This window comes from Geotrypetes seraphini, chromosome 7, assembly GCF_902459505.1.
Source record: "Geotrypetes seraphini chromosome 7, aGeoSer1.1, whole genome shotgun sequence".
NCBI lineage: Eukaryota > Metazoa > Chordata > Amphibia > Gymnophiona > Dermophiidae > Geotrypetes > Geotrypetes seraphini.
The window spans coordinates 18,877,259-18,896,831 of record NC_047090.1 but is presented as its reverse complement, the minus strand read 5'-3'; the positions used below and the strand labels follow the sequence as shown (position 1 = coordinate 18,896,831).

At 42.7% G+C, this 19,573-nt stretch overlaps 1 protein-coding gene across 5 annotated transcripts in view; it reads right to left on the bottom strand.

Moving 5' to 3' along the window:
* DDX11 (DEAD/H-box helicase 11) overlaps positions 1-19,573 on the bottom strand; it is a 249,208-nt gene that overhangs the window by 134,216 nt on the left and 95,419 nt on the right. For all 5 annotated transcript variants that reach the window (XM_033952044.1, XM_033952040.1, XM_033952045.1 and 2 more), the window contains 2 exons: positions 15,186-15,232; positions 3,405-3,484 (listed from right to left, as the gene is read on the bottom strand). In XM_033952044.1, the coding sequence (XP_033807935.1) occupies positions 3,405-3,484; positions 15,186-15,232 (127 nt within the window). The remainder of the gene's footprint in view (positions 1-3,404; positions 3,485-15,185; positions 15,233-19,573) is intronic.

Below are 19,573 nucleotides of genomic sequence, written 5' to 3'. Positions count from 1 at the left end.
TGCAAAACAGTGGGAGGGACCTTAACATGATTCTTTCTCTTTTGATGAAGCCTCCGTTTGAGCCGCTTGCTCGGGCTCACTTGAAGTATCTCACTTGGAAAGTTGTGTTTCTCATTGTGACTTCTGCTCGCAGGGTCAGTGAGCTCCAGGCTTTGGTGTCGGACCCGCCTTTCACTGTTTTCCATCATGATAAAGTGGTTCTCCGTATGCATCCTAAATTCTTGCCTAAGGTTGTTTCGGACTTTCATATTAACCAGTCCGTGGTTCTTTCGGTGTTTTTTCCGAAGCCCCACCACTCTCATCCTGGAGAAGTGGCTTTGCATACTCTTGACTGCAAGCGTGCGCTGTTATTTTACTTGAAGCGCACTGCGCCTCATATGTCTGCTCCTCAGCTTTTCATCTCTTTTGACCCCAATCGTTTGGGGTGCCCTGTTTCAAAGCGGACCATTTCTAACTGGTTGGCCGCTTGTATCTCCTTCTGTTATGTTCAGGCTGGTCTCTTCCTGCCGGGTCGAGTTATGGGGCACAAAGTCAGAGCGATGGCGGAATCTGTTGCTTTCCTCTGGTCAACCCTGGTGGAGGAAATCTGCAAGGCTGCCACTTGGTCCTCGGTTCATACTTTCACCTCTCACTACTGTCTGGATGCTTTCTCCAGGCGTGACGGCCATTTTGGCCAGTCCGTTTTCCAACATTTGTTCTCCTAGTTTGCCAACTCTCCCACCTTCCCTTTCTCGTGAGCTTGGAGGTCACCCACATGTAGAGAATATGCTGCCTGCTTGTCCTGGGATAAAGCACTTACTTACCGTAACAGGTGTTATCCAGGGACAGCAGGCAGATATTCTTGCAACCCACCCACCTCCCCAAGGTTGGCTTCTTTGCATGCTATCTGAACTGAGGAGATGCATGCCCTGAGTCGTGCGGGAGGGGCACCGCGCATGCGTGGTACATTCCCAAGCTTGAAGGTCTTCAAGCAAGTCTGCTTGCGAAAACATCCGCTGGGGGGTCCGTCGGTGACATCACCCCCATGTAGAAAATATCTGCCTGCTGTCCCTGGATAACACCTGTTACAGTAAGTAACTGTGCTTTAGGGAACAATTTGTAGAAGCAATGCCCAGGGAAATAAGAGAATGGGTGAGAAAGCAGGGCGTTCAAACTCTTGGAACAACCAACCGAGCGAGCCGGGCCGCTGAGAAAGCGCGGGAGGCCTGGCCCGGGCTGCGGACGGGGACGGAGCTGGGGCGGTGAGCCTTCCCTGCGGCTGAAATGGAGCCGGGCCGCCCTCCGCGACAGACCAGAGGAGTCAGAGTCCTTTGCCGCTCATCCCCCCCCTTCCCTTCCCGCGGACCCGACTACCTTGGCGATTCAAGCAGCGTGTGCAGCAGTCTTCACACACTGCTTCGGGCCCTTCTACTGCCCTGATTTGCTCTGCCGCGTCTCTGATGATGTCATCAGGGACGTGCCAGAGTAAATCAGGGCAGAAGGACCCGAAGCAGCGTGTGAAGACTGCTGCACACGCTGCTTGAATCGCCGGGTAGGTAGTCGGTCCGTGGGAAGGGAATGGGGGGGGTGGCAAGGACTCTAGGGAGAACAACAGACACCGGCCCTGTACTAACTCCCGTGGACAGGGGGAGCAAGAAGAGGTGATGATGGACAGGGGGGAAAAAAGGAAGGAAGGCTTATTGCTGGACAGGGGGAACAGGAAGAGGTGCTGATGGACAGGGGGGGGGGGGGAATGAAGGGAGGCCTACTGCTGGACAGGGGGAGCAGGAAGAGGTGCTGATAGACAGGGGGGGAATGAAGGGAGGCCCACTGCTGGACAGAGGGAGCAGGAAGAGGTGATGATGGACAGGAGGGAGAAAAAGGAAGGGAGGCCTATTGTTGGACAGGGGGAGCAGGAAGAGGTGCTGATGGACACGGGGGGGAAATAAAGGGAGGCCTACTGCTGGACAGGGGGAGCAGGAAGAGGTGCTGATGGACAGGGGGGAGGTAAAACAAAGGGAGAACGGCTGCTGCTGGATAAGGGGAGCAGTGAAGGGGTGGTGGTGGATACAGGGGAGGTAAAAAGAAGGGAGAATGGACAGGAAAAAGCAGCTAAGGAGACAGAGAGAGAAAGAAATAAAGACAGACACACACATATATTCTAGCACCCGTTAATGTAACGGGCTATAAAGCTAGTTTAATATATTTATAAATGATCTAGAAACAGGGATGAAGTGCGAGATAATAAAATTTGCGGACAACACCAAACTATTTAGTGGAACTTGGACTAAAGAGGACTTTGAAGAATTGCAAAGGGACTTGAACAAACTAGGGGAATGGGCGACGAGATGGCAGATGAAGTAATGATGAAGTTGAGAAATGTAAAGTACTACATGTGGAAAGCAGAAACCCGAGGTACAGCTATACGACGGGAGGGATGTTATTGAAGGAGAGTACCCAAGAAAGGGACTTAGGGGTACTGGTGGACATGACAATGAAGCCGACGACACAGTGCGCAGCGGCCGCTAAGAGAGCAAATAGAATGCTAGGCATAATCAAGAAGGGTATTACTACCAGAATGAAAGAAGTTATCCTGCCGTTGTATCGGGCGATGGTGCGTCTGCATCTGGAGTACTGCGTCCAATATTGGTCGCTGTACCTTAAGAAGGATATGGCGTTACTCGAGAGGGTTCAGAGGAGAGCGACACGTCTGATAAAAGGGATGGAAAACCTTTCATATGCTGAGAGACTGGAGAAACTGGGTTTCTTTTCCCCGGAGAAGAGGAGACTTAGAGGGGATCTTATAGAGACTTACAAGATCATGAAGGGCATAGAGGGAGTGGAGAGGGACAGATTCTTCAAACTTTCGAAAAATAAAAGAAGAGGGCATTCGGAAAAGTTGAAAGGGGACAGATTAAAAACGAATGCCAAGAAGTTCTTCTTTACCCAACGTGTGGTGGACACCTGGAATGCGGTTCCAGAGGGAGTAATAGGGCAGATTAAGGTACTGGGGTTCAAGAAAGGATTGGACAATTTCCTGCTGGAAAAGGGGATAGAGGGGTATAGATAGAGGATTACTGCATATGTCTTGGACTTGTTGGGCCACCGCGTGAGTGGACTGCTGGGCACGATGGACCTCAGATCTGACCCAGCGGAGGCATTGCTTATGTTCTTTTGTAAGGGATTCTAGAGTTTAGTAGCTGGAATAGATGGGTGGACTAGACAAGCAATATATTCATTATCAACCATCATTTTCTATGCTTCCATGCCCTACCAATGAGTAACAACCCAGTCCTGTTAGGGGTTTATCTATATAGGGGCACAAGGGGAATTCATGCTGTATTTTTAGGGATTAGTACATCTGCCTCCTCTCAGTAATTAAAAGAAAGCACCAGAACTTCCCTTAGGGATGCAAGCTACTTTACCTCCCAGCCTGAAGACAAACTTCTCCAATACGAAGAGAATTTGTTTAATGTACATCATGTTCTTTGCTTTCAGATGGTTCCTGTGATACAAGAGAATGGAGTAAGATAATAAAACAGAACTCATTATCTATGGCCTCCAAACACATTACTACCACCACCACACATCAAAAATAAAATATTTTAGTAAATTTATACCTACAAGGTTTCCTCATTTCAAAACAGAGCTACATCAATAATTTTCTATAAGTTATGGTACTCCTTGTGACCCTGGGCAAGTCACTTAATCCCCCATCACCCCAGATATATTAGATAGAGTGTGAGCCCACCAAGACAGATAGGAAAAATGCTTGAGTACCTGAATGTAACCATTTAGGCTTTAAGTGGTATATAAATACTATAAATAAATAATAAGTAATAAGCAGGTCATAGAAAAAATAAAGGCAAAAGAGGCAGCATTCAAGGAATACAAAAGAATATAAGAAGAGAAACACAGAAAAGTATACTGGATAAAACTCAAAGAAGTGAAGAGAGAAATATGACTGTCAAAAGTGCAGGCGGAAGGAAAAATGGCTAGAAAGATAAAAAGAGGATTCTGTAAAAAGTGATGAGGAAAAAGCTAATGTGCTAAACAAATACTTCCGTTCTATGTTCACAGAAGAAAAGTTTGGAGAAGGACCTTGGTTGGCTGACCAAGGTATCTATGAGAATGGAGTAGATATCATTCAGTTCATGAACAACTGGGAAAACTAAAACTGGACAAAGCCATGGGACCTGATGAGAGCCATCCTAGAATACTGAGGGAAATCAGGGAACTTCGTGCAGGACCTCTTGTAGATTTGCTTAATAAATCAATGGAGAAGGGAGAGGTTCTGTGGGATTGGAGAAGAGCAATTGTGGTCGGTCCCTCTTCACAAAAGTGGGGACAGAAAAGTAGGAAACTACAGACAGGGAAGTCTCACTTTGGTAGTTTGAAAGATAATGGAAGCTTTACTGAAAGAAAGAACAGTGAACTATCTGGAATTCTACCAGTGATAAGAGCGGATAGCATAGCTGGTTTAAAGAAAGGTTTGGATAATGTCCTAGAGGAAAAGTCCATAGTCTGTTATTGAGAAAGACATGGGGAAAGCCACTGCTTGCCCTGGATCAGTAGCATGGAATGTTGCTATTCCTTCGTTTTTGGCTAGGTACTAGGGACTTGGATTGGCCACCATGAGGGCTACTAGGCTTGATGGACCATTGGTCTGACCCAGTAAGGCTATTCTTATGTTCTTATGAATCTGATCAATCTCTTTGACTAGGTGATCAGAGAATTGGATAGAGGATGTGCGCTAGATGTAGTCTACCTGGATTTCAGTAAAGCCTTTGATATGGTTCTTCATAGGAGGCTCATTAATAAGCTTAGTGGGCTGAAGTTAGGATCCAAAGTGGTGATCTGGATTAGAAATTGGTTGACAGGGGGTCACGTGATGGCAGAAACCTGAACGGATGTCTCGTGCTTGAGTTCCGCTCTACTCTTACTCCAACCCCCCCCTCCCAATCTGCACCCTCTAGCAGAGGGGTGCCCTAAAGGTCGATCGCGATCAACCAGTAGATCGCAAAGGCAATATGAGTTGATTGCGGAGCCCATCTCGTGTTGCCTTTGCATTCTCCCTGCTTCTCTGACGCCACAAAAGCCATGCGTGTACAGCCACTGCAGAAGGGCCGGGCCCACAAGCCTTCCCTCCCCCCAGTGGTCCATTGTGCCCAGCAGTCCGCTCATGCGGTGGCCCTTAGGTCAAAGACCAGTGCCCTAATTGAGTCTAACCTTACCTGCATATGTTTTGGTTCAGCGGGAACTTGTCTAACCTTCTCTTGAATCCCTGGAGGGTGCTTTCCCTTATAAGGAAGTTCCCTGCCAGACAATCACTGGCTGGCCCGGAATTTCCTCTCCAACGTCGATGGGGGGAAGGCTCGTGAGCCCGGCGCATGTGCAGTGCACCAGAAAAGACAACCATGGTTCCCTGATGTGAAATGATTGAGCCACGATCTAAAGATGGAAAATTAGGAGATGGCAAAATTTCTTCTGGAAGAGAAACTCTGCGATTGTGATCAAAAGGTCCTGCCACTGTGGAACAAATGCCCTCAAAACTTGAAGAAAAAGCAATTTAAAAAGTGGATGACCTTCTTGGGAATAAGAGACATTGAACTAGCTGCAACCATGGTAGAAGCAGGGAGAGAAAAGAAGAATCCAGATGAGTTGGCTGTGGCATTTGATGAATCTCTTGGAGATTTTGGATTTCCAGATGAGTTTGTTTTTGATGTGTGGGGAGCCATAGGGGATGTAAAGCAGGGAAGATTTTAAGGATGTTTAATCTGTTGTATAATATTAATTCCGTATTTGATGTGAATACATATGATTGTAAATGTAAATTATTAATGATCATTTTGGATGAAATACCCAGTTTTATACCAAAGAAATATATATATTTTGAAAAAAAAATTTTTTTTAAGAAAGATGGTTATAAAACCAAATGATGTTTAGTATTCCAATAAAGCCCCTTTACTCACTCACCAAAAAAAAAAAAGGAAAGAAAGAAAGAGGGGCAGGGAGAGAGAAAGAAAGGGGAGGGACGCAGGGAGAGAGGAAGTAAAAGTTGGGGAAGGGAATGCAAAGTTACTCACATTCAGCGGGTGGAGGAGAGAGTCTCCAACCAGGAGAACCGCTCAGCTATAGTGGAAAATTGCATCAATTCCCTACAATCTCAGATTAAATCTTTGGAGGAACTCATGGAGGACCAAGAAAACCATGGATGTCACAACATGTCTTTTAGGTCTTCCAGAATCCATCCGAGACATGGAACTGGTGGAGCTGGTGGAACAGTGGCTCCCTCAAACCTTGGACCAATCTCAGTCTCTAGGATCTATACACATGGAGAGGGCTCACAGGCTTGGAGCAATTAGCGGTGGGTGACCAGCTGTGACACATTGTAAAGCGTTTACTGAATTGTGTGATTAAAGTGAAACTTCTGGAGCTCTATCAGCACCACCACACTCTGGAATACAAAGGTACCAAAATTCTAATGTTCCAGGACTTTTCAGCTAAGCTCTCCGAACGCCGATGCACTCTTGCCCCTTACTGCACCCAACTATACACTAGAGGGATCAAATTCACCATGCAATACCCAGCCAAGGTGTGGGTTACCCACAAAAATGAGACAGACGCCCTGGGCACCCCAAAGGAACCTCATGCCTTTCTAGACAAGCTGCCTCCTGCCCAAGAATGAATCTATGAGATCCTGCAAAATGTATATGGCTGATGCAGACCGAACACTGGGTGTAACGCCGGGAGCTCTTTTTGGCACGAATTTAGAGACTTTCAGCAATTCATCCTTGATCTAGTTAGTGGTGGGGCTGGGAGTGCTCTCACTTTACGTGCTGGTGAACACAACACTTTTTGAATAGCACTATGCTTTGCTATCTCCATTGCCGTGGAGAGCTGCCAGCCTGATGGCCCACTTGCGGATGAAAAACCCACGGATACCATTCGAGAATGAGTGAGCGCTGAGGATATCTATGGAAGATCGGTACCCTTTAATCCCCATGCATTCTCGTTGAGGAGATTTCTAAGAACTCTACCAGCTTGGTGGACAACTGTGCCATGAACTGTTTATCTTAGTACCTAGTGAACATATTGTTTCCAGAGTTCTCAGTTCCTTCTGAAAGTTATCATGTTTTAAATTGTCTGCTCTGTGTGCGTGTGGGGGGGGGGGGGAGGGGCTCAGTGGATTTCTTTGCTGTTTTGGCAAAAATAATATGGTTGGATATTGGGAGGGTGACAGAGGGCTAGGGGGAGGAAGGGAGTTGGGGGATGCGTGTGTGGCAAGGAATGAGTGGGGTTCTAGGGCATATCCACTCTACTATAACAGGGGAAAGCTATTTCAGATGTTGGATGATGGAGTGTTCTTTGCAGTCTCCCTGGTCAATCTTGTCCCTTGGATCGGAGTTGGGAAGGTCTAGCTGGGAAGCCCCCTTACTAGTGTACACTCAATTAACCTAGTGGCTTTGTTTGACTATGGTTAAATTAAAATTATCCACACTTAATATGGACGGCACAAAATCTTAAATTGATTCAGAAAGGAGTGCATAGATGTCACATTCCTGCAAGAGAGACTGGGTGGGTGAGGTGTGTTTCTCCACATACAATACTCATCAAAGGGGTGGAGCCATCCTATTCCATAAACAACTTCCAATCCATGTACACAAAGTCGTCCAGGATAAAGAAGGTAGATATGAGTTGGTGCTTGGAGAACTATGGGTGTGTATATTAAGCAGCAGAGAAATTTGGGTGCTTTTAAGAAACTGTTTGGTTTTTTTTTTTTTTTGGGGGGGGGGGTATTTATTTATTTATCATTTTCAAAATAAAACAATCAAGCATAAACTTGTACAGAAAGCTTTAAGCATAAAGTAATTTTTTAAAAAACAAAATAATACATAAAGCAACAATAAATGCTTAATCTAGCACTAGTCCTCAATTAGTTTCCAAGATTAAACTTAATGGAATCAAGAAATATTTAATGAAAAACTCAAATGGTTGACCTGGCTGAAATCAAGTTGAAATAGTCACCTCATTAATATATTGGGCTTTAAATTATCTTTTAGATCTTATTTTTCCTTCTCCAGTTGACAGCGATAGGAAAGATGTCAACTGAGCAGGCTCAAAAAATACATACTTTTGTGAAAGATATCACATTACACATTTACAAGTGTGGTGTAGGTATAAAGTTGCCCCTAAGGCCAGAACCCCGGCTTCTACAACAAAAATTTTTTCCTGGCCAAATCCAGATACATTTGTACTTTAAGACTTCTGCTTACACTTAAAAAAACATTTCATAAGCCAATTTTTATCTGGTGCCATTGCTACTGTAAGTAACAATGTAGCAGGTGTAATAGTTTCACTATCAGAGAGCTCAAGCAATTTTGATATATTTACGGTAAGTCAGGAGCAATTCCTTGCTGCTGATCTTGAAGTTTTGTTGGTAAATAGTAAACCTGGGATAAAGGAGACAATTGTTCCTCAATAATCTCCAAGACCTCCATCATAAATCTTTTTAACATTTACCTAGAATAGACAACACTTCTAGGGAAGTTAATTAGTCTAATGTTGTTGGAGTGTGACAGATTTTCCAAGGATTCCAATTTCCTCCTAAGATTCAAATGATCTTTTATCAAAGTTTCTTGAATCTTTTTAGCCGAAGTCAATTCCTGATTCACTTTATCCACAGAGTTTTTGGATTCAAGCTTTCCAGATTGTAAATTTTTAACATCATTTGCTTGAGCCTTTAATTGATTATCCATAAGTTGGAACTGAGGGTTAATTAATGCAGGCAGATTTGCTACAAGGTCCCAAATAGAATCTAAAGTTACCTCTTGGGGTTTCTGGACTTCAAGTTTCAAGTTTATTTCAAATTTACTATACCGCTCACTCGAACCTTCTAGGCAGTTTACAAAAATGCCTTAACAATATATCAATTTAAAATATAATTTAGTCTAAAACAAACCAAGGGAAAAAAATGATTTAAGGACACAGACGAACAGGGACAGAAGGGAAGAAGGGATTAGAACTACAATTGATAGAAAGAAAAGAAAACACTTAAAGGGAAGAACAAAAGGTTGGGGAAATGAAAATGGAAATATTACTTAAAACTAAGTCATCCTGAAAAGGACAGTTTAGGTTACAAAGGCATCACGGAAAAGGAATGTCTTTAGCATTACATTAAATTTGATCAGTGTCGTATTTTCCCGCAAGTAGTTGGGTATGCTGTTCCAAAGAAGAGGAGCATTAATAGAAAAAATTGTGGTCCTCATAGTACTGATTTGTTTCAATGAGGGAACAATAAGGAGATTATGCGCGATAGATCGTAGAGATCTAGTTTGATTATAGGGGATAAGTAAATTATTAATAAATTCTGGCTGGCTATTTGCTTTTGTTTTAAAGGTTAGAAGTAGAATTTTGTAAATGATCCTATGCTCTATAGGCAGCCAATCAGCTTTATGTAAAAGAGGCGCGACATGATCATATTTGAGGAAAAGCAAATGTCCCCAAAGAATGCTGATCAGTTGTTTCTGTCCCATGCTGTACACCCTCCTGGGAAAATCCGTCTCCATGATAGGCCGTTACTTCAGGATCCAAATTCGGACTTACCTCCACAAGAGACAAGTCCGGCACAGCTCCTCCATTAAAGATTTCCCTGGCCTCACAGACTCGCAGCGTCTGTGTTTCTTGGCACTGCTCCATCTGCAGGGAGCTGGCGCTCTGAGGGTGTGGGGGTAGAGCCCTGACATCGGGACTCAAGGTGGTATCGGGTCCCAGAGAGATTGCCGCCGTTCTGCTTTCCCAGGGCGTCTCCAGCGGGAGCGTCTCCGATGAACTTGAAAGAGTGACCTGCAAACGCTGTAAAAGCCCCTCTATGTCGCCAAGGAAGGGCTGCGTGAGGCCCCAGCAGAGCTCTTCCCTATTCGCTTTGGCATTACAATTAGAAACAGAATGAGTAGGTAAGAAGCAGATATGCAGAGCAGGCTTCTGAGCATGCAGCTCAGACAAGTCTAGCCGCAGCCATCTTGGAACTGCCAAGAAACTGTTAAAATGCTACCTGTTCTGTATTATGAAATATATGAGTTGAGTGGGCAGTTGGAGTGGAGCTGTTGCTATGTAACTAGTGCAGTAGGCTTTGGGAAGGAAAGATTGATGTCTGTATAATATTTTATGTTTGTATTTTTATGTCTAATGATTATGTGGAACTTTTTAACTGTTGTATGATGATTTTATTATGTTGTGCTCTGCTTTGTGAAAAGTGAATTAAAATAAAACAACCAATTATCGCTTCTTTTCAGATATTGTATCTAAATTGGCGCAGTACCCAGAATACCGGTTGATCATTGGGGGGGGGGGGGGAATTTCAACATCACAGCTGATCCCACGCAAGACTGTAATCTGGCAAAAAAAGGGGGTGAATTTCTTCATGAGTCAGTTAGAGTTGCTCGATATATGGCGGGTGCTTCACCCGACAGAGCATATATACACTTTTTTCTCAAACCTTCATAATGTATATGCATGAATAGATTACCTCTTGCTATCCTCCTCCATGCTGTCTATGTTGAAAGATGTGACAATCCTGGATGCTCCCTTATCTGACCATTCACCAGTTGTACTGTCCCTGCAGAAGACCTCTGACCCTACTGAGCGAATCTGGTGCTTCCCTGGTCACCTATACAAAGATCTTGAATTTCACAAATATCTCAGGGAACAATGGGCAGAATACCATCGCACTAACTATGCACCTGGCATTGATCCTGTATTATCCTGGGAAGCGTCTCAGGGAAGTTTCAAGTTTATTATGGATTTGATTAATCGCTTATTCAAAATTCTAAGCGATGTATAAAACAGTAAAATAGTAAATTACAAGTATCAAGGGGAAACAAACAAGATAAATACGACTGACTTGACAAAACATATGATACAAAAGGAAAAAATAGGGAAATAAATACAAGTTATTGATAGTAAATAAGACGAGTAAGGGAAAAAACAATAGGAAAGGGGAAAGCAGTGAGCTTCAAGAAAATTAAGAACTAAGATTCAGTTGATGCAGGAGGCGGAATTGCTGTCTCTATCTAGGGAACTTCACCAGATTTTCAGACATCATGGTAGCTTGTCCGTGGCAGATAAACATCAACTATTTCCGTTTAGAAAGCAGATTGATGCAATCCTGACCCAAAGAACTGCCAGGGATCTTTATTACCAGCGCTACAGATTTTATTGATGGGAAGGCGGGCAGCTTACTGGCTAGGCTAGTCTGCCCATATCAGAAATGCCAGGTGATTCTATCCATTAAAGACACAAAAGGGCAGCTATACACTGCAGAAACTCATATTCAAAAGCAATTTGTGCACTACTACAAGGGATTATACTCCTAGAAGCCTTTTGATGTCCAGGTATGTGATGCGTTCTTTCACAATGTCATAGATCCTAAACTATACCCAGAACAACTTATCATATTGAACGCATCAGTAACCCAACTGAAAATAGAGGATGGAATAAAATCTCTGAAACTTATAAAAGCACCTGGGCTGGATGGGTATAGGACAGAATATTATAAGATCATGTCAGATCTCATCTTCCCATTTATGAGCGCAGCATACAATACTCTACAGAGAGAGGTCTGGGTAGCCAGAATATGGCTCACATAGTATTGCTCCCCAAACCAGACAAAGATCCCTCACAGGTGGGAGTGGGAGAGACAAGCATAGCCCTTTTTTTCATAGAAGTCTGATATATCATATCCACAAATTCCGGTGGAAAATAGTCACCAGCGGCAAGAGCTGCTCTGCGGGACTCAGATTTGGAATGCTTAGAAGATTTATGAGACTTCTCCCTGGAACTGCACTTATGTTTTGTAGAAGCACCCTCCATGCCCACTTCAGGTGTCCCGGACACAGTAATCACATCTCCGGTGGAATTGGAGGAAGGGAGGGTCTCTCTGGAGGGTAGTGCGGAATCCACACATGGTTCACACCCCTCGTGGGCTGCGGCGCATGTGATGCATGGCTGCGAATCTATCAGCCATCCACCGCATTTACGGTATGAATCCTGTCCTGAGGAGGCCATATGTGAAGTTTGGCACATAAACGAAGCTTCTAAGATCAAAAAATACACTTTTAAAAATTTGAATGAAAATCCAAGATAGTCGCTGCGGGTGCCAATTTTGCCCTAAAACGGTCTGAAAAAAACGCAGGAAATCCAGAAAAATGGTGATTTTACAGGTGTGGGGAGGACCAGAGAATGCAGGGAAACTACCCAAAACCCCGATTTTACCCCCCAAAATCGCCAAACTCGTGGTCACACAGACACCACAGAGACATGTGCTGCAATACAGTTCAATGGCAAGCCAGCAATAAACAGTTCAAGCATGGAGATCAGTACCTCAGGAGCTGATAAAACTGGATTTCAGGTCTTCTGATGCCTCACCTTCCCTGTCACCTCAGACAATGCCCACTAGGACCCCTCATGAAATTTTCAGAGAAGATACGCAGTCTGGTTCTGATCCTGGCGCACCTCCACGGAACCGCAGCAGCCTGTGCTCTACCCCTAAGTGAACGAATCCGAGGTGAGATGGCTCCTGATCCCGGAGACCCGATCTAATCTGCAGGCTGTCTAGGGGGCTTACTGCAGTTTCTGCTAATAGGGCACTCCCCAGAAACAGACACTATTTAAGTAAAAGTCTGCAATCTCCCGCCAAAGGATCACTCCCCCAAAGTGAATCCGCAGCACTTGGGCAACATCCGCAGCACAGAATAAAATAAAAGACTATAAATTGAGAAAAAATTCACGAGCAGAAGAGACAAGAAGTCAGCATCAAGGCTGCAGAAACAAACTGAGATTTGAGGGGCGTGTCTATGGTGGTAACCTCGGAAAGGGGGATGGATTTGTTTGTGAGTTCTGCAGCCAAGGCTAGAGTAGATGCAAGAACGCTCGAGTTCAGCCTCCAGAGGAATTGTACAAGAATAGTACACTCGTAATATGTTCCTAGAATGCCCAACTATGGAACTGTGGCTTCAGGTTCTTCCTCTTATCGACTGTATAGTGAACGCACCTTAGCGCAGGATTATAGGTTACTGCTCTTGGGAGATTAGAGAGAATTTATGTGAGCAGGATTTTCTTTACCATATAGAGTCTTTATATACTTAACATCTTTAATGTGCTTAACCAGAGATATTTGATTATATTTCCTGTGAAAATATAGGCATTTTCTAAATAGCTCCGTTTGTTTTGCATGGTTTATATGATTGCTGTGCTGTGAATTTTTTTGAGTGTGGTTTAATATTATTTGTCTAAGTTGTGTTTGTGTAGGTTGGGTTCATAAAATGCATGACATTGCCAATTTCGAAATTCAGACTTTCCACACCAACAACAGATTGGAGAAGCTTACTTGTGTGTACCTATGAAAAGAAATACAGGCTCTGCCCAGGCAGATTCTCTTTCACAGTCTTCATGATAGCTTCTTTAGAAACCCCCTTTTTCAGGTTTAGTGGTTGTGCGGTGAATATGATAGGGCATGTAAGGTGAGTAGTGGGGTAGGGTGATTGCTGAGTTTCTGTATGGTGTCATTTTGGTGTACGTAGGGGCATGCGATTGATGGTATGTTTGCATACTGGTAGGATTGATTTATATTTCAAAACATTAATGCAGCTTTATGAGAAGGATTAGTTCTTTCTTTTGCTTATTCATATCTCTTACTTGCTCTTTACTCATTCTTCCTGTTCCTCCCTAAATTTTTCTTTTATATTATTTTCACTTTATGGCATTTATCGTTAAGTAGAGTGGAGAGAACCGTCAATTGACAGCCTGTTGTAGACTAGGAGCAGATCCTTTGTCTATTTTGCCTCTTGATTTGATATGATAGTTAACGTGACTATTTATTTTTTTCATCAAAAGGGGACATCTATTAAATTGTCAGTTCCACCCCAATCCTGCCCTAGCCCTGCCCCAATCCCGCACCCTATTTCTTCCATTCATTTTTCATGTACACATAATATCTTATTAATTCATAATGGTAACCATAAAATTTTAAAAAAACTATAGCACACTTTACACAGAGAAAATGTTAATTATCATTTATATTTGGGGGTTTCAAAAATGTCAAGGCAGATGACTTTAAAATATGCAAAGTCACCTCAGTAACTATAGAAAAATAGACAAATATAGTGCAAAATATGGACAGCAGATATAAATTCTCAAAACTGACACATTTTGATCACTAAATTGAAAATAAAATCATTTTTCCTCCCTTTCTGCACTAAGGCCCAACAATTGTCCCTTTCTCTTCCCTCCCTCCTTCCTTCCTATGTCCTTAGTGCCCCAGTGCCTCCTTCCTATGTCCTCAGTGCCCCTTCCTGTGTCCTTAGTGCCCCCAGTGTCTCTTTCCCATGTCCTTAGTACCCTCAGTGCCTCCTTCCCATGTCCTTAGTACCCCTTCCTATGTCCTTAGTGCCCCCAGTGCATCCTTCCTATGTCCTTAGTGCCCCTTCATGTGGCCTTAGTGTTCTCAGTGCCTCCTTCCTATTAGAGAATGACACGGTGGTTGTTACCCATGGCTAGCCACGAGTAGCCACAGATAACCCGCTGAAACGGGGAAAGAAAAAATAGTAGTCGCTGCAGGGACGGGGACAAGGCCATTCATTTTTTTTTTTTTTTAAAGTTCAATAATTTTTATTAAGTATTTTAAAGGATACAAGAATCATTTAAAGTACATAGAAACAAAATAAAGCTTTCTGTATATAAAATATATAAATCTATGTTTAACTGTATAGGAGCAAAGGCTCCAATTATTAAAAATGTATGTAAGGGATATATAAGATAAAGATGAGAGAGAGCAGTAAAGAAAAAGGAAAGAAAAATGAAAGAGAGAAGAGAGGAGAAGAAAAGGATAACAGGAGTGTCTAAGAAGATGAGCGTACATAGGAATCTAAGATTATAATTATATATAAGCATTTTATACTATGTTCAAATTGTCTGAGTACAGGTCTTACCTATCTCAGGGGGTGGGGGGGCATCTTATACTGAAACTTTGCAAGTAAAATAAGAATGAATGTGACTGTTGGACAGACTAGATGGACCACACATTTACTATGTTACTATCTGGAAAACACTGTAAAAACATGGGGGAAAAAAAGTCACAGCAACAAAGCTACCAAATATACTTACATAGCAAAAAGCCCAATTAATCAGGGTAAAAACAAACAGCCTACCTGTATCGTTCCATATACTGAAGCAGCTGGGAGTGAGCTTGACAAAGCTGAAAAAGGTACAGAATCAAAAAGGCACAAAAGAGCTTTTAGTATTACATTTTAATCAGGCATGAGAGAAATATCCTTTTACATTCTCCCCTGAAACCACCTAGCAGCACAATTTATACAGAGAGAGAGCATTAAAGGAAGGCTAATAACAAGCCTTTATAGTGATAATCTCCCTCAAGCTGAAAGCAAGCTACTAAGGGATGGGACAAAACATGAAGCACAGAAAAAGAAAACCAAATAAACTAATAAGGAAAGAACTACAGAGAAATTTTGGAAAACAGTTTTATCAAGCTATGCCTATCATGATAGTTTCATTGAATGGCTCAGGAGATAAAATGAAACAGATAAAATGAAAATATAAGCTTTTTTTATTTTTTGAAAGAATGAAAGTGATCAAAATTAAGGGCTCCTTTTACAAAGGTGCGCTAGCGTTTTTAGTACATGCACCGGATTAGCGCACGTTACCCAAAAAACTACCGCCTGCTCGAGAGGAGGCGGTAGCGGCTAGCGCATGCGGCAATTTAGCACATGCTATTCCGCGCATTAAGGCCCTAACGCACCTTTGTAAAAGGAGCCCTAAGTGTTTTTAAACATTTAACAGCAGAACATATGCTAAGACTTAAACTACTTCTGATATTATTTTCCCACCTTTTTCAATTTTTTTGCTTCATTTTGGAAATATTAGTGAATATAATAAACATATGCTATTGAAAAGCTCAAGATTAACTTCAAAAGCAATTTTAATGGAAGATTAGATTCTTACCTCAATAATCTACTCTGATAGGTGTGCCTAGGAGTCCAGACGATAGGTGATTTTCCCATACTCATTTATTGTCAAAGGATGGAGGCCTGGCATTTCTCTACAAATCATTTTTTGATGTACATCTCCTCAAAAAAGGTAGCGATACCTCACTAGAATATATGCTAGCTACTGTCAATGATGAGTTCCATTATCACCCAATGGGCATTTTACTATTATACCGTTCTCCAATCCCTTGGAATAAATCCTCTGAACTCATTTTTGAGACTATAACAAGCGCTTTCCTAAAATTCCAAAGATTACTGATTATCGGTGATATTAATCTCCATCTAGATGATAACAATAGCAAGGACATGATTGAATTCAGCAGTTTTCTTACTTCTCTGGGCTTTCCCTCTGTTAAGACCTCTTCAACCCATGAAAAGGGACACTCCTTTGATATCATTAGTTTCCTTGACCTTACTGATTATAAAACTTTAGTCGAAGATGGGTTTCGAGGTAAAATAGCATTATTCGCCGATGACGCCAAACTAAGTAATGTAGTGGGCAAATGCACAATGAACGAAGATTCAATGCCCGACAACATGATGCACAACCTACTCCTACTGGAGCGCTGGTCTAGGACCTGGCAACTTAGCTTCAATGCCAAAAAATGCAAAGTCATGCACCTAGGCAACCATAATCCATACAAGACTTATACCCTTAATGGTGAGATCCTAACAAGAACGGTAGCAGAACGGGACTTGGGGGTGATCATCAGTGAGGACATGAAGGCTGCCAGTCAGGTAGAGCAGGCCTCATCCAAGGCAAGACAGATCCTAGGTTGCATACGCAGGGGTTTCGTCAGCCGGAAGCCGGAAGTCATTATGCCATTGTATAGATCCATGGTGAGGCCCCACCTGGAATACTGTGTGCAATTCTGGAGGCCACATTATCGCAAAGATGTGCTGAGATTGGAGTCGGTTCAGAGAATGGCCACCCGGATGGTCTCGGGACTCAAAGATCTCCTGTATGAAGAACGGTTAGACAAACTGCAGCTATACTCGCTCGAGGAGCGCAGAGAGAGGGGGGACATGATAGAGACGTTCAAGTATCTCATGGGCCGCATCGAAGAGGAAGAAGATATCTTCTTTTTCAAGGGACCCACGGCAACAAGAGGGCATCCGTGGAAAATCAGAGGCGGGAAACTACGAGGTGACACCAGGAAATTATTTTTCACTGAAAGGGTGGTTGATCGTTGGAATAGTCTTCTACTGAGGCCAGCAGCGTGCCTGATTTTAAGGCCAAATGGGATCAACACGTGGGCTCTATTCACTAGGCAAAGGTAGGGGAGGGTCATTAGGGTGGGCAGACTAGATGGGCCGTGGCCCTTATCTGCCGTCTATTTCTATGTTTCTATGTTGGGAACAAGTCCCTTGTTCTGATCACTTTTTAGGCGCTTTTTGTCTTCCTGTTTTCATGTCTCACCTTGGAGTTCAATCCCCTGCCTCAAAATCTATTACCTTCCGCAAGAAAATTGCAAGTGACCAGTTCTGGACCCAATTTCTTAATCAGTTTTCCTTCTGTCCCAAGCCTGATGCTTCAGAAGAAATTGGGTAAAACTCTCTGAGATTACCTATTACTCTCTTGCTCCTCTATCTACTAAGATTGTTTCCTACTCCCGTAAGGCTCCCTGGTATCTTCACTACCACAGAGAACTGAAGCAGAAATGCCAAGCATTGGAGCACAAATGGAAAAAATCTAAATCTCCTGCGGTAAGACAGTCTTAGAGGGGCAATATTAGGTTCTATAATACAGTGTTAAAAAAAGCAAGGAAAACTTTCTACGGTGACAAAATTATCAGATCCAATAACTAAAGCAGTACTTTGTTTATCATCTGGCGCTCTTTAACCTCTAATAATGACTCGTCTATACATCCTTCCTCTATAGCAAAATTTTTAAATGAAAAGGTTGCTGCTATAAAAAAACTATTTTCCATCATTAGTCTCTTATAATTTTCTGGTGTCTAAAGACACTAATCTTATCCCAGTAGACAGAACCTGGACAGTCTTTGAGTATGTATCTGAGGCTCAGGTTTCAAAACTGTGTCACAAATTAAGATCTTGTAAATGTGCCCTTGATCCGTTTTCTTCATATCTATATGAGAAAATTCCCACTCAGGCTATTTCATCTCTTACCAGACTTATAAATTCTGCCTTATTATCAGGTCTATTTTCTGTAGAGATGGGTCACATTGCTCTGACTCCATTACTGAAAAAAGCCAATCTAGACCCATCTTCACCGTCTAGCTATTGACCCATAGCGAATATTCCTCTCCTGACCAAAATGTTAAGAATCTATCATATCTGCTCAGCTTTCATCATATCTAGAGAGATTTTCCATTCTTTTACCTTGCCAATATGGTTTCAGACCCAATTTCAGTACCGAATCCCTATTGGCCTCATTAATTTCAAAGGTTCAGCAGCTACATTTATGTAATAAGTTTGCAATTCTATTACAATTTGATCTATTTGCGGCCATACGACTGTTAATATGAGTGGAACCTTGTCATCTCCTTGGAAGCCATTACGCGGAGTTCCGCAGTGATCATGTCTGTTCCCTATTCCTTTCAACATCTATATGTCTACTTTGAAACTTTTCAATCTATCTCCCTTTGAAACACTATATACATATGCAGATGACATCTTTGCCCTTCTTGAGATAGATTCGAAATCTCACTAAACTAAAACTAAACTAAACTAAACCTTAGGTTTGTATACCGCGCCATCTCCACAAGCATAGAGCTCGGCACGGTTTACAGGGTTAGATTGAAAATGAGCTACAATGAAGGGTTATAGGAAGAGCTAGGAAGATAAAGAGGGACAGGGTACCAAAGAGCGGGAGGTGTTGGATTTTTGAAAAGAGCCAAGTTTTCAGGTGTTTGCGGAAGGATTGAAGGGAGCTTGAAATTGTGAGGTTGTTCCAGAGTTCTGTGGTTCTAAAGGGAAGGGATGTTCCTAGTTTTCCTACGCGGGATATACCTTTTGCAGTGGGGAATGATAGTTTCAGTTTTTGGGAGGATCTAGTGGAATTAGGGTTAGAGGAGTTCCAGAAGAGTGGGATAACGGGAGGGAGGATGCCATGTAGGATCTTGAAAGCTAAACAGGCACATTTAAAGAGGACTCTGGAGTGAACTGGGAGCCAATGAAGTTTGGACAAGAGTGGGGAGATGTGGTCAAACTTGCCTTTAGCGAAAATAAGCTTGGCTGTGGCGTTCTGGATTAGCTGAAGTCTATGGAGTTTTTTTTTTTTAATTAGGCTTAAATAGATGGAGTTGCAATAATCCAGTCTAGAGAGGATGGTGGATTGAACAAGAATGACGAAGTGAGAATGATGAAAGTACGATCTCACTTTCCTCAGCATATGAAGACTAAAGAAGCATTTTTTTACCAAGAAGTTGAGGTGGTCATTGAAGGAGAGAGAAGAGTCTATGATGATGCCAAGGACTTTGCTTGAAAACTCAAGCTGAAGAGTGGAGCCGGAAGATAATGGGATGGAGGTGGGTAAATGACCTAATATTGGGCCGAGCCAAAGTAGTTTT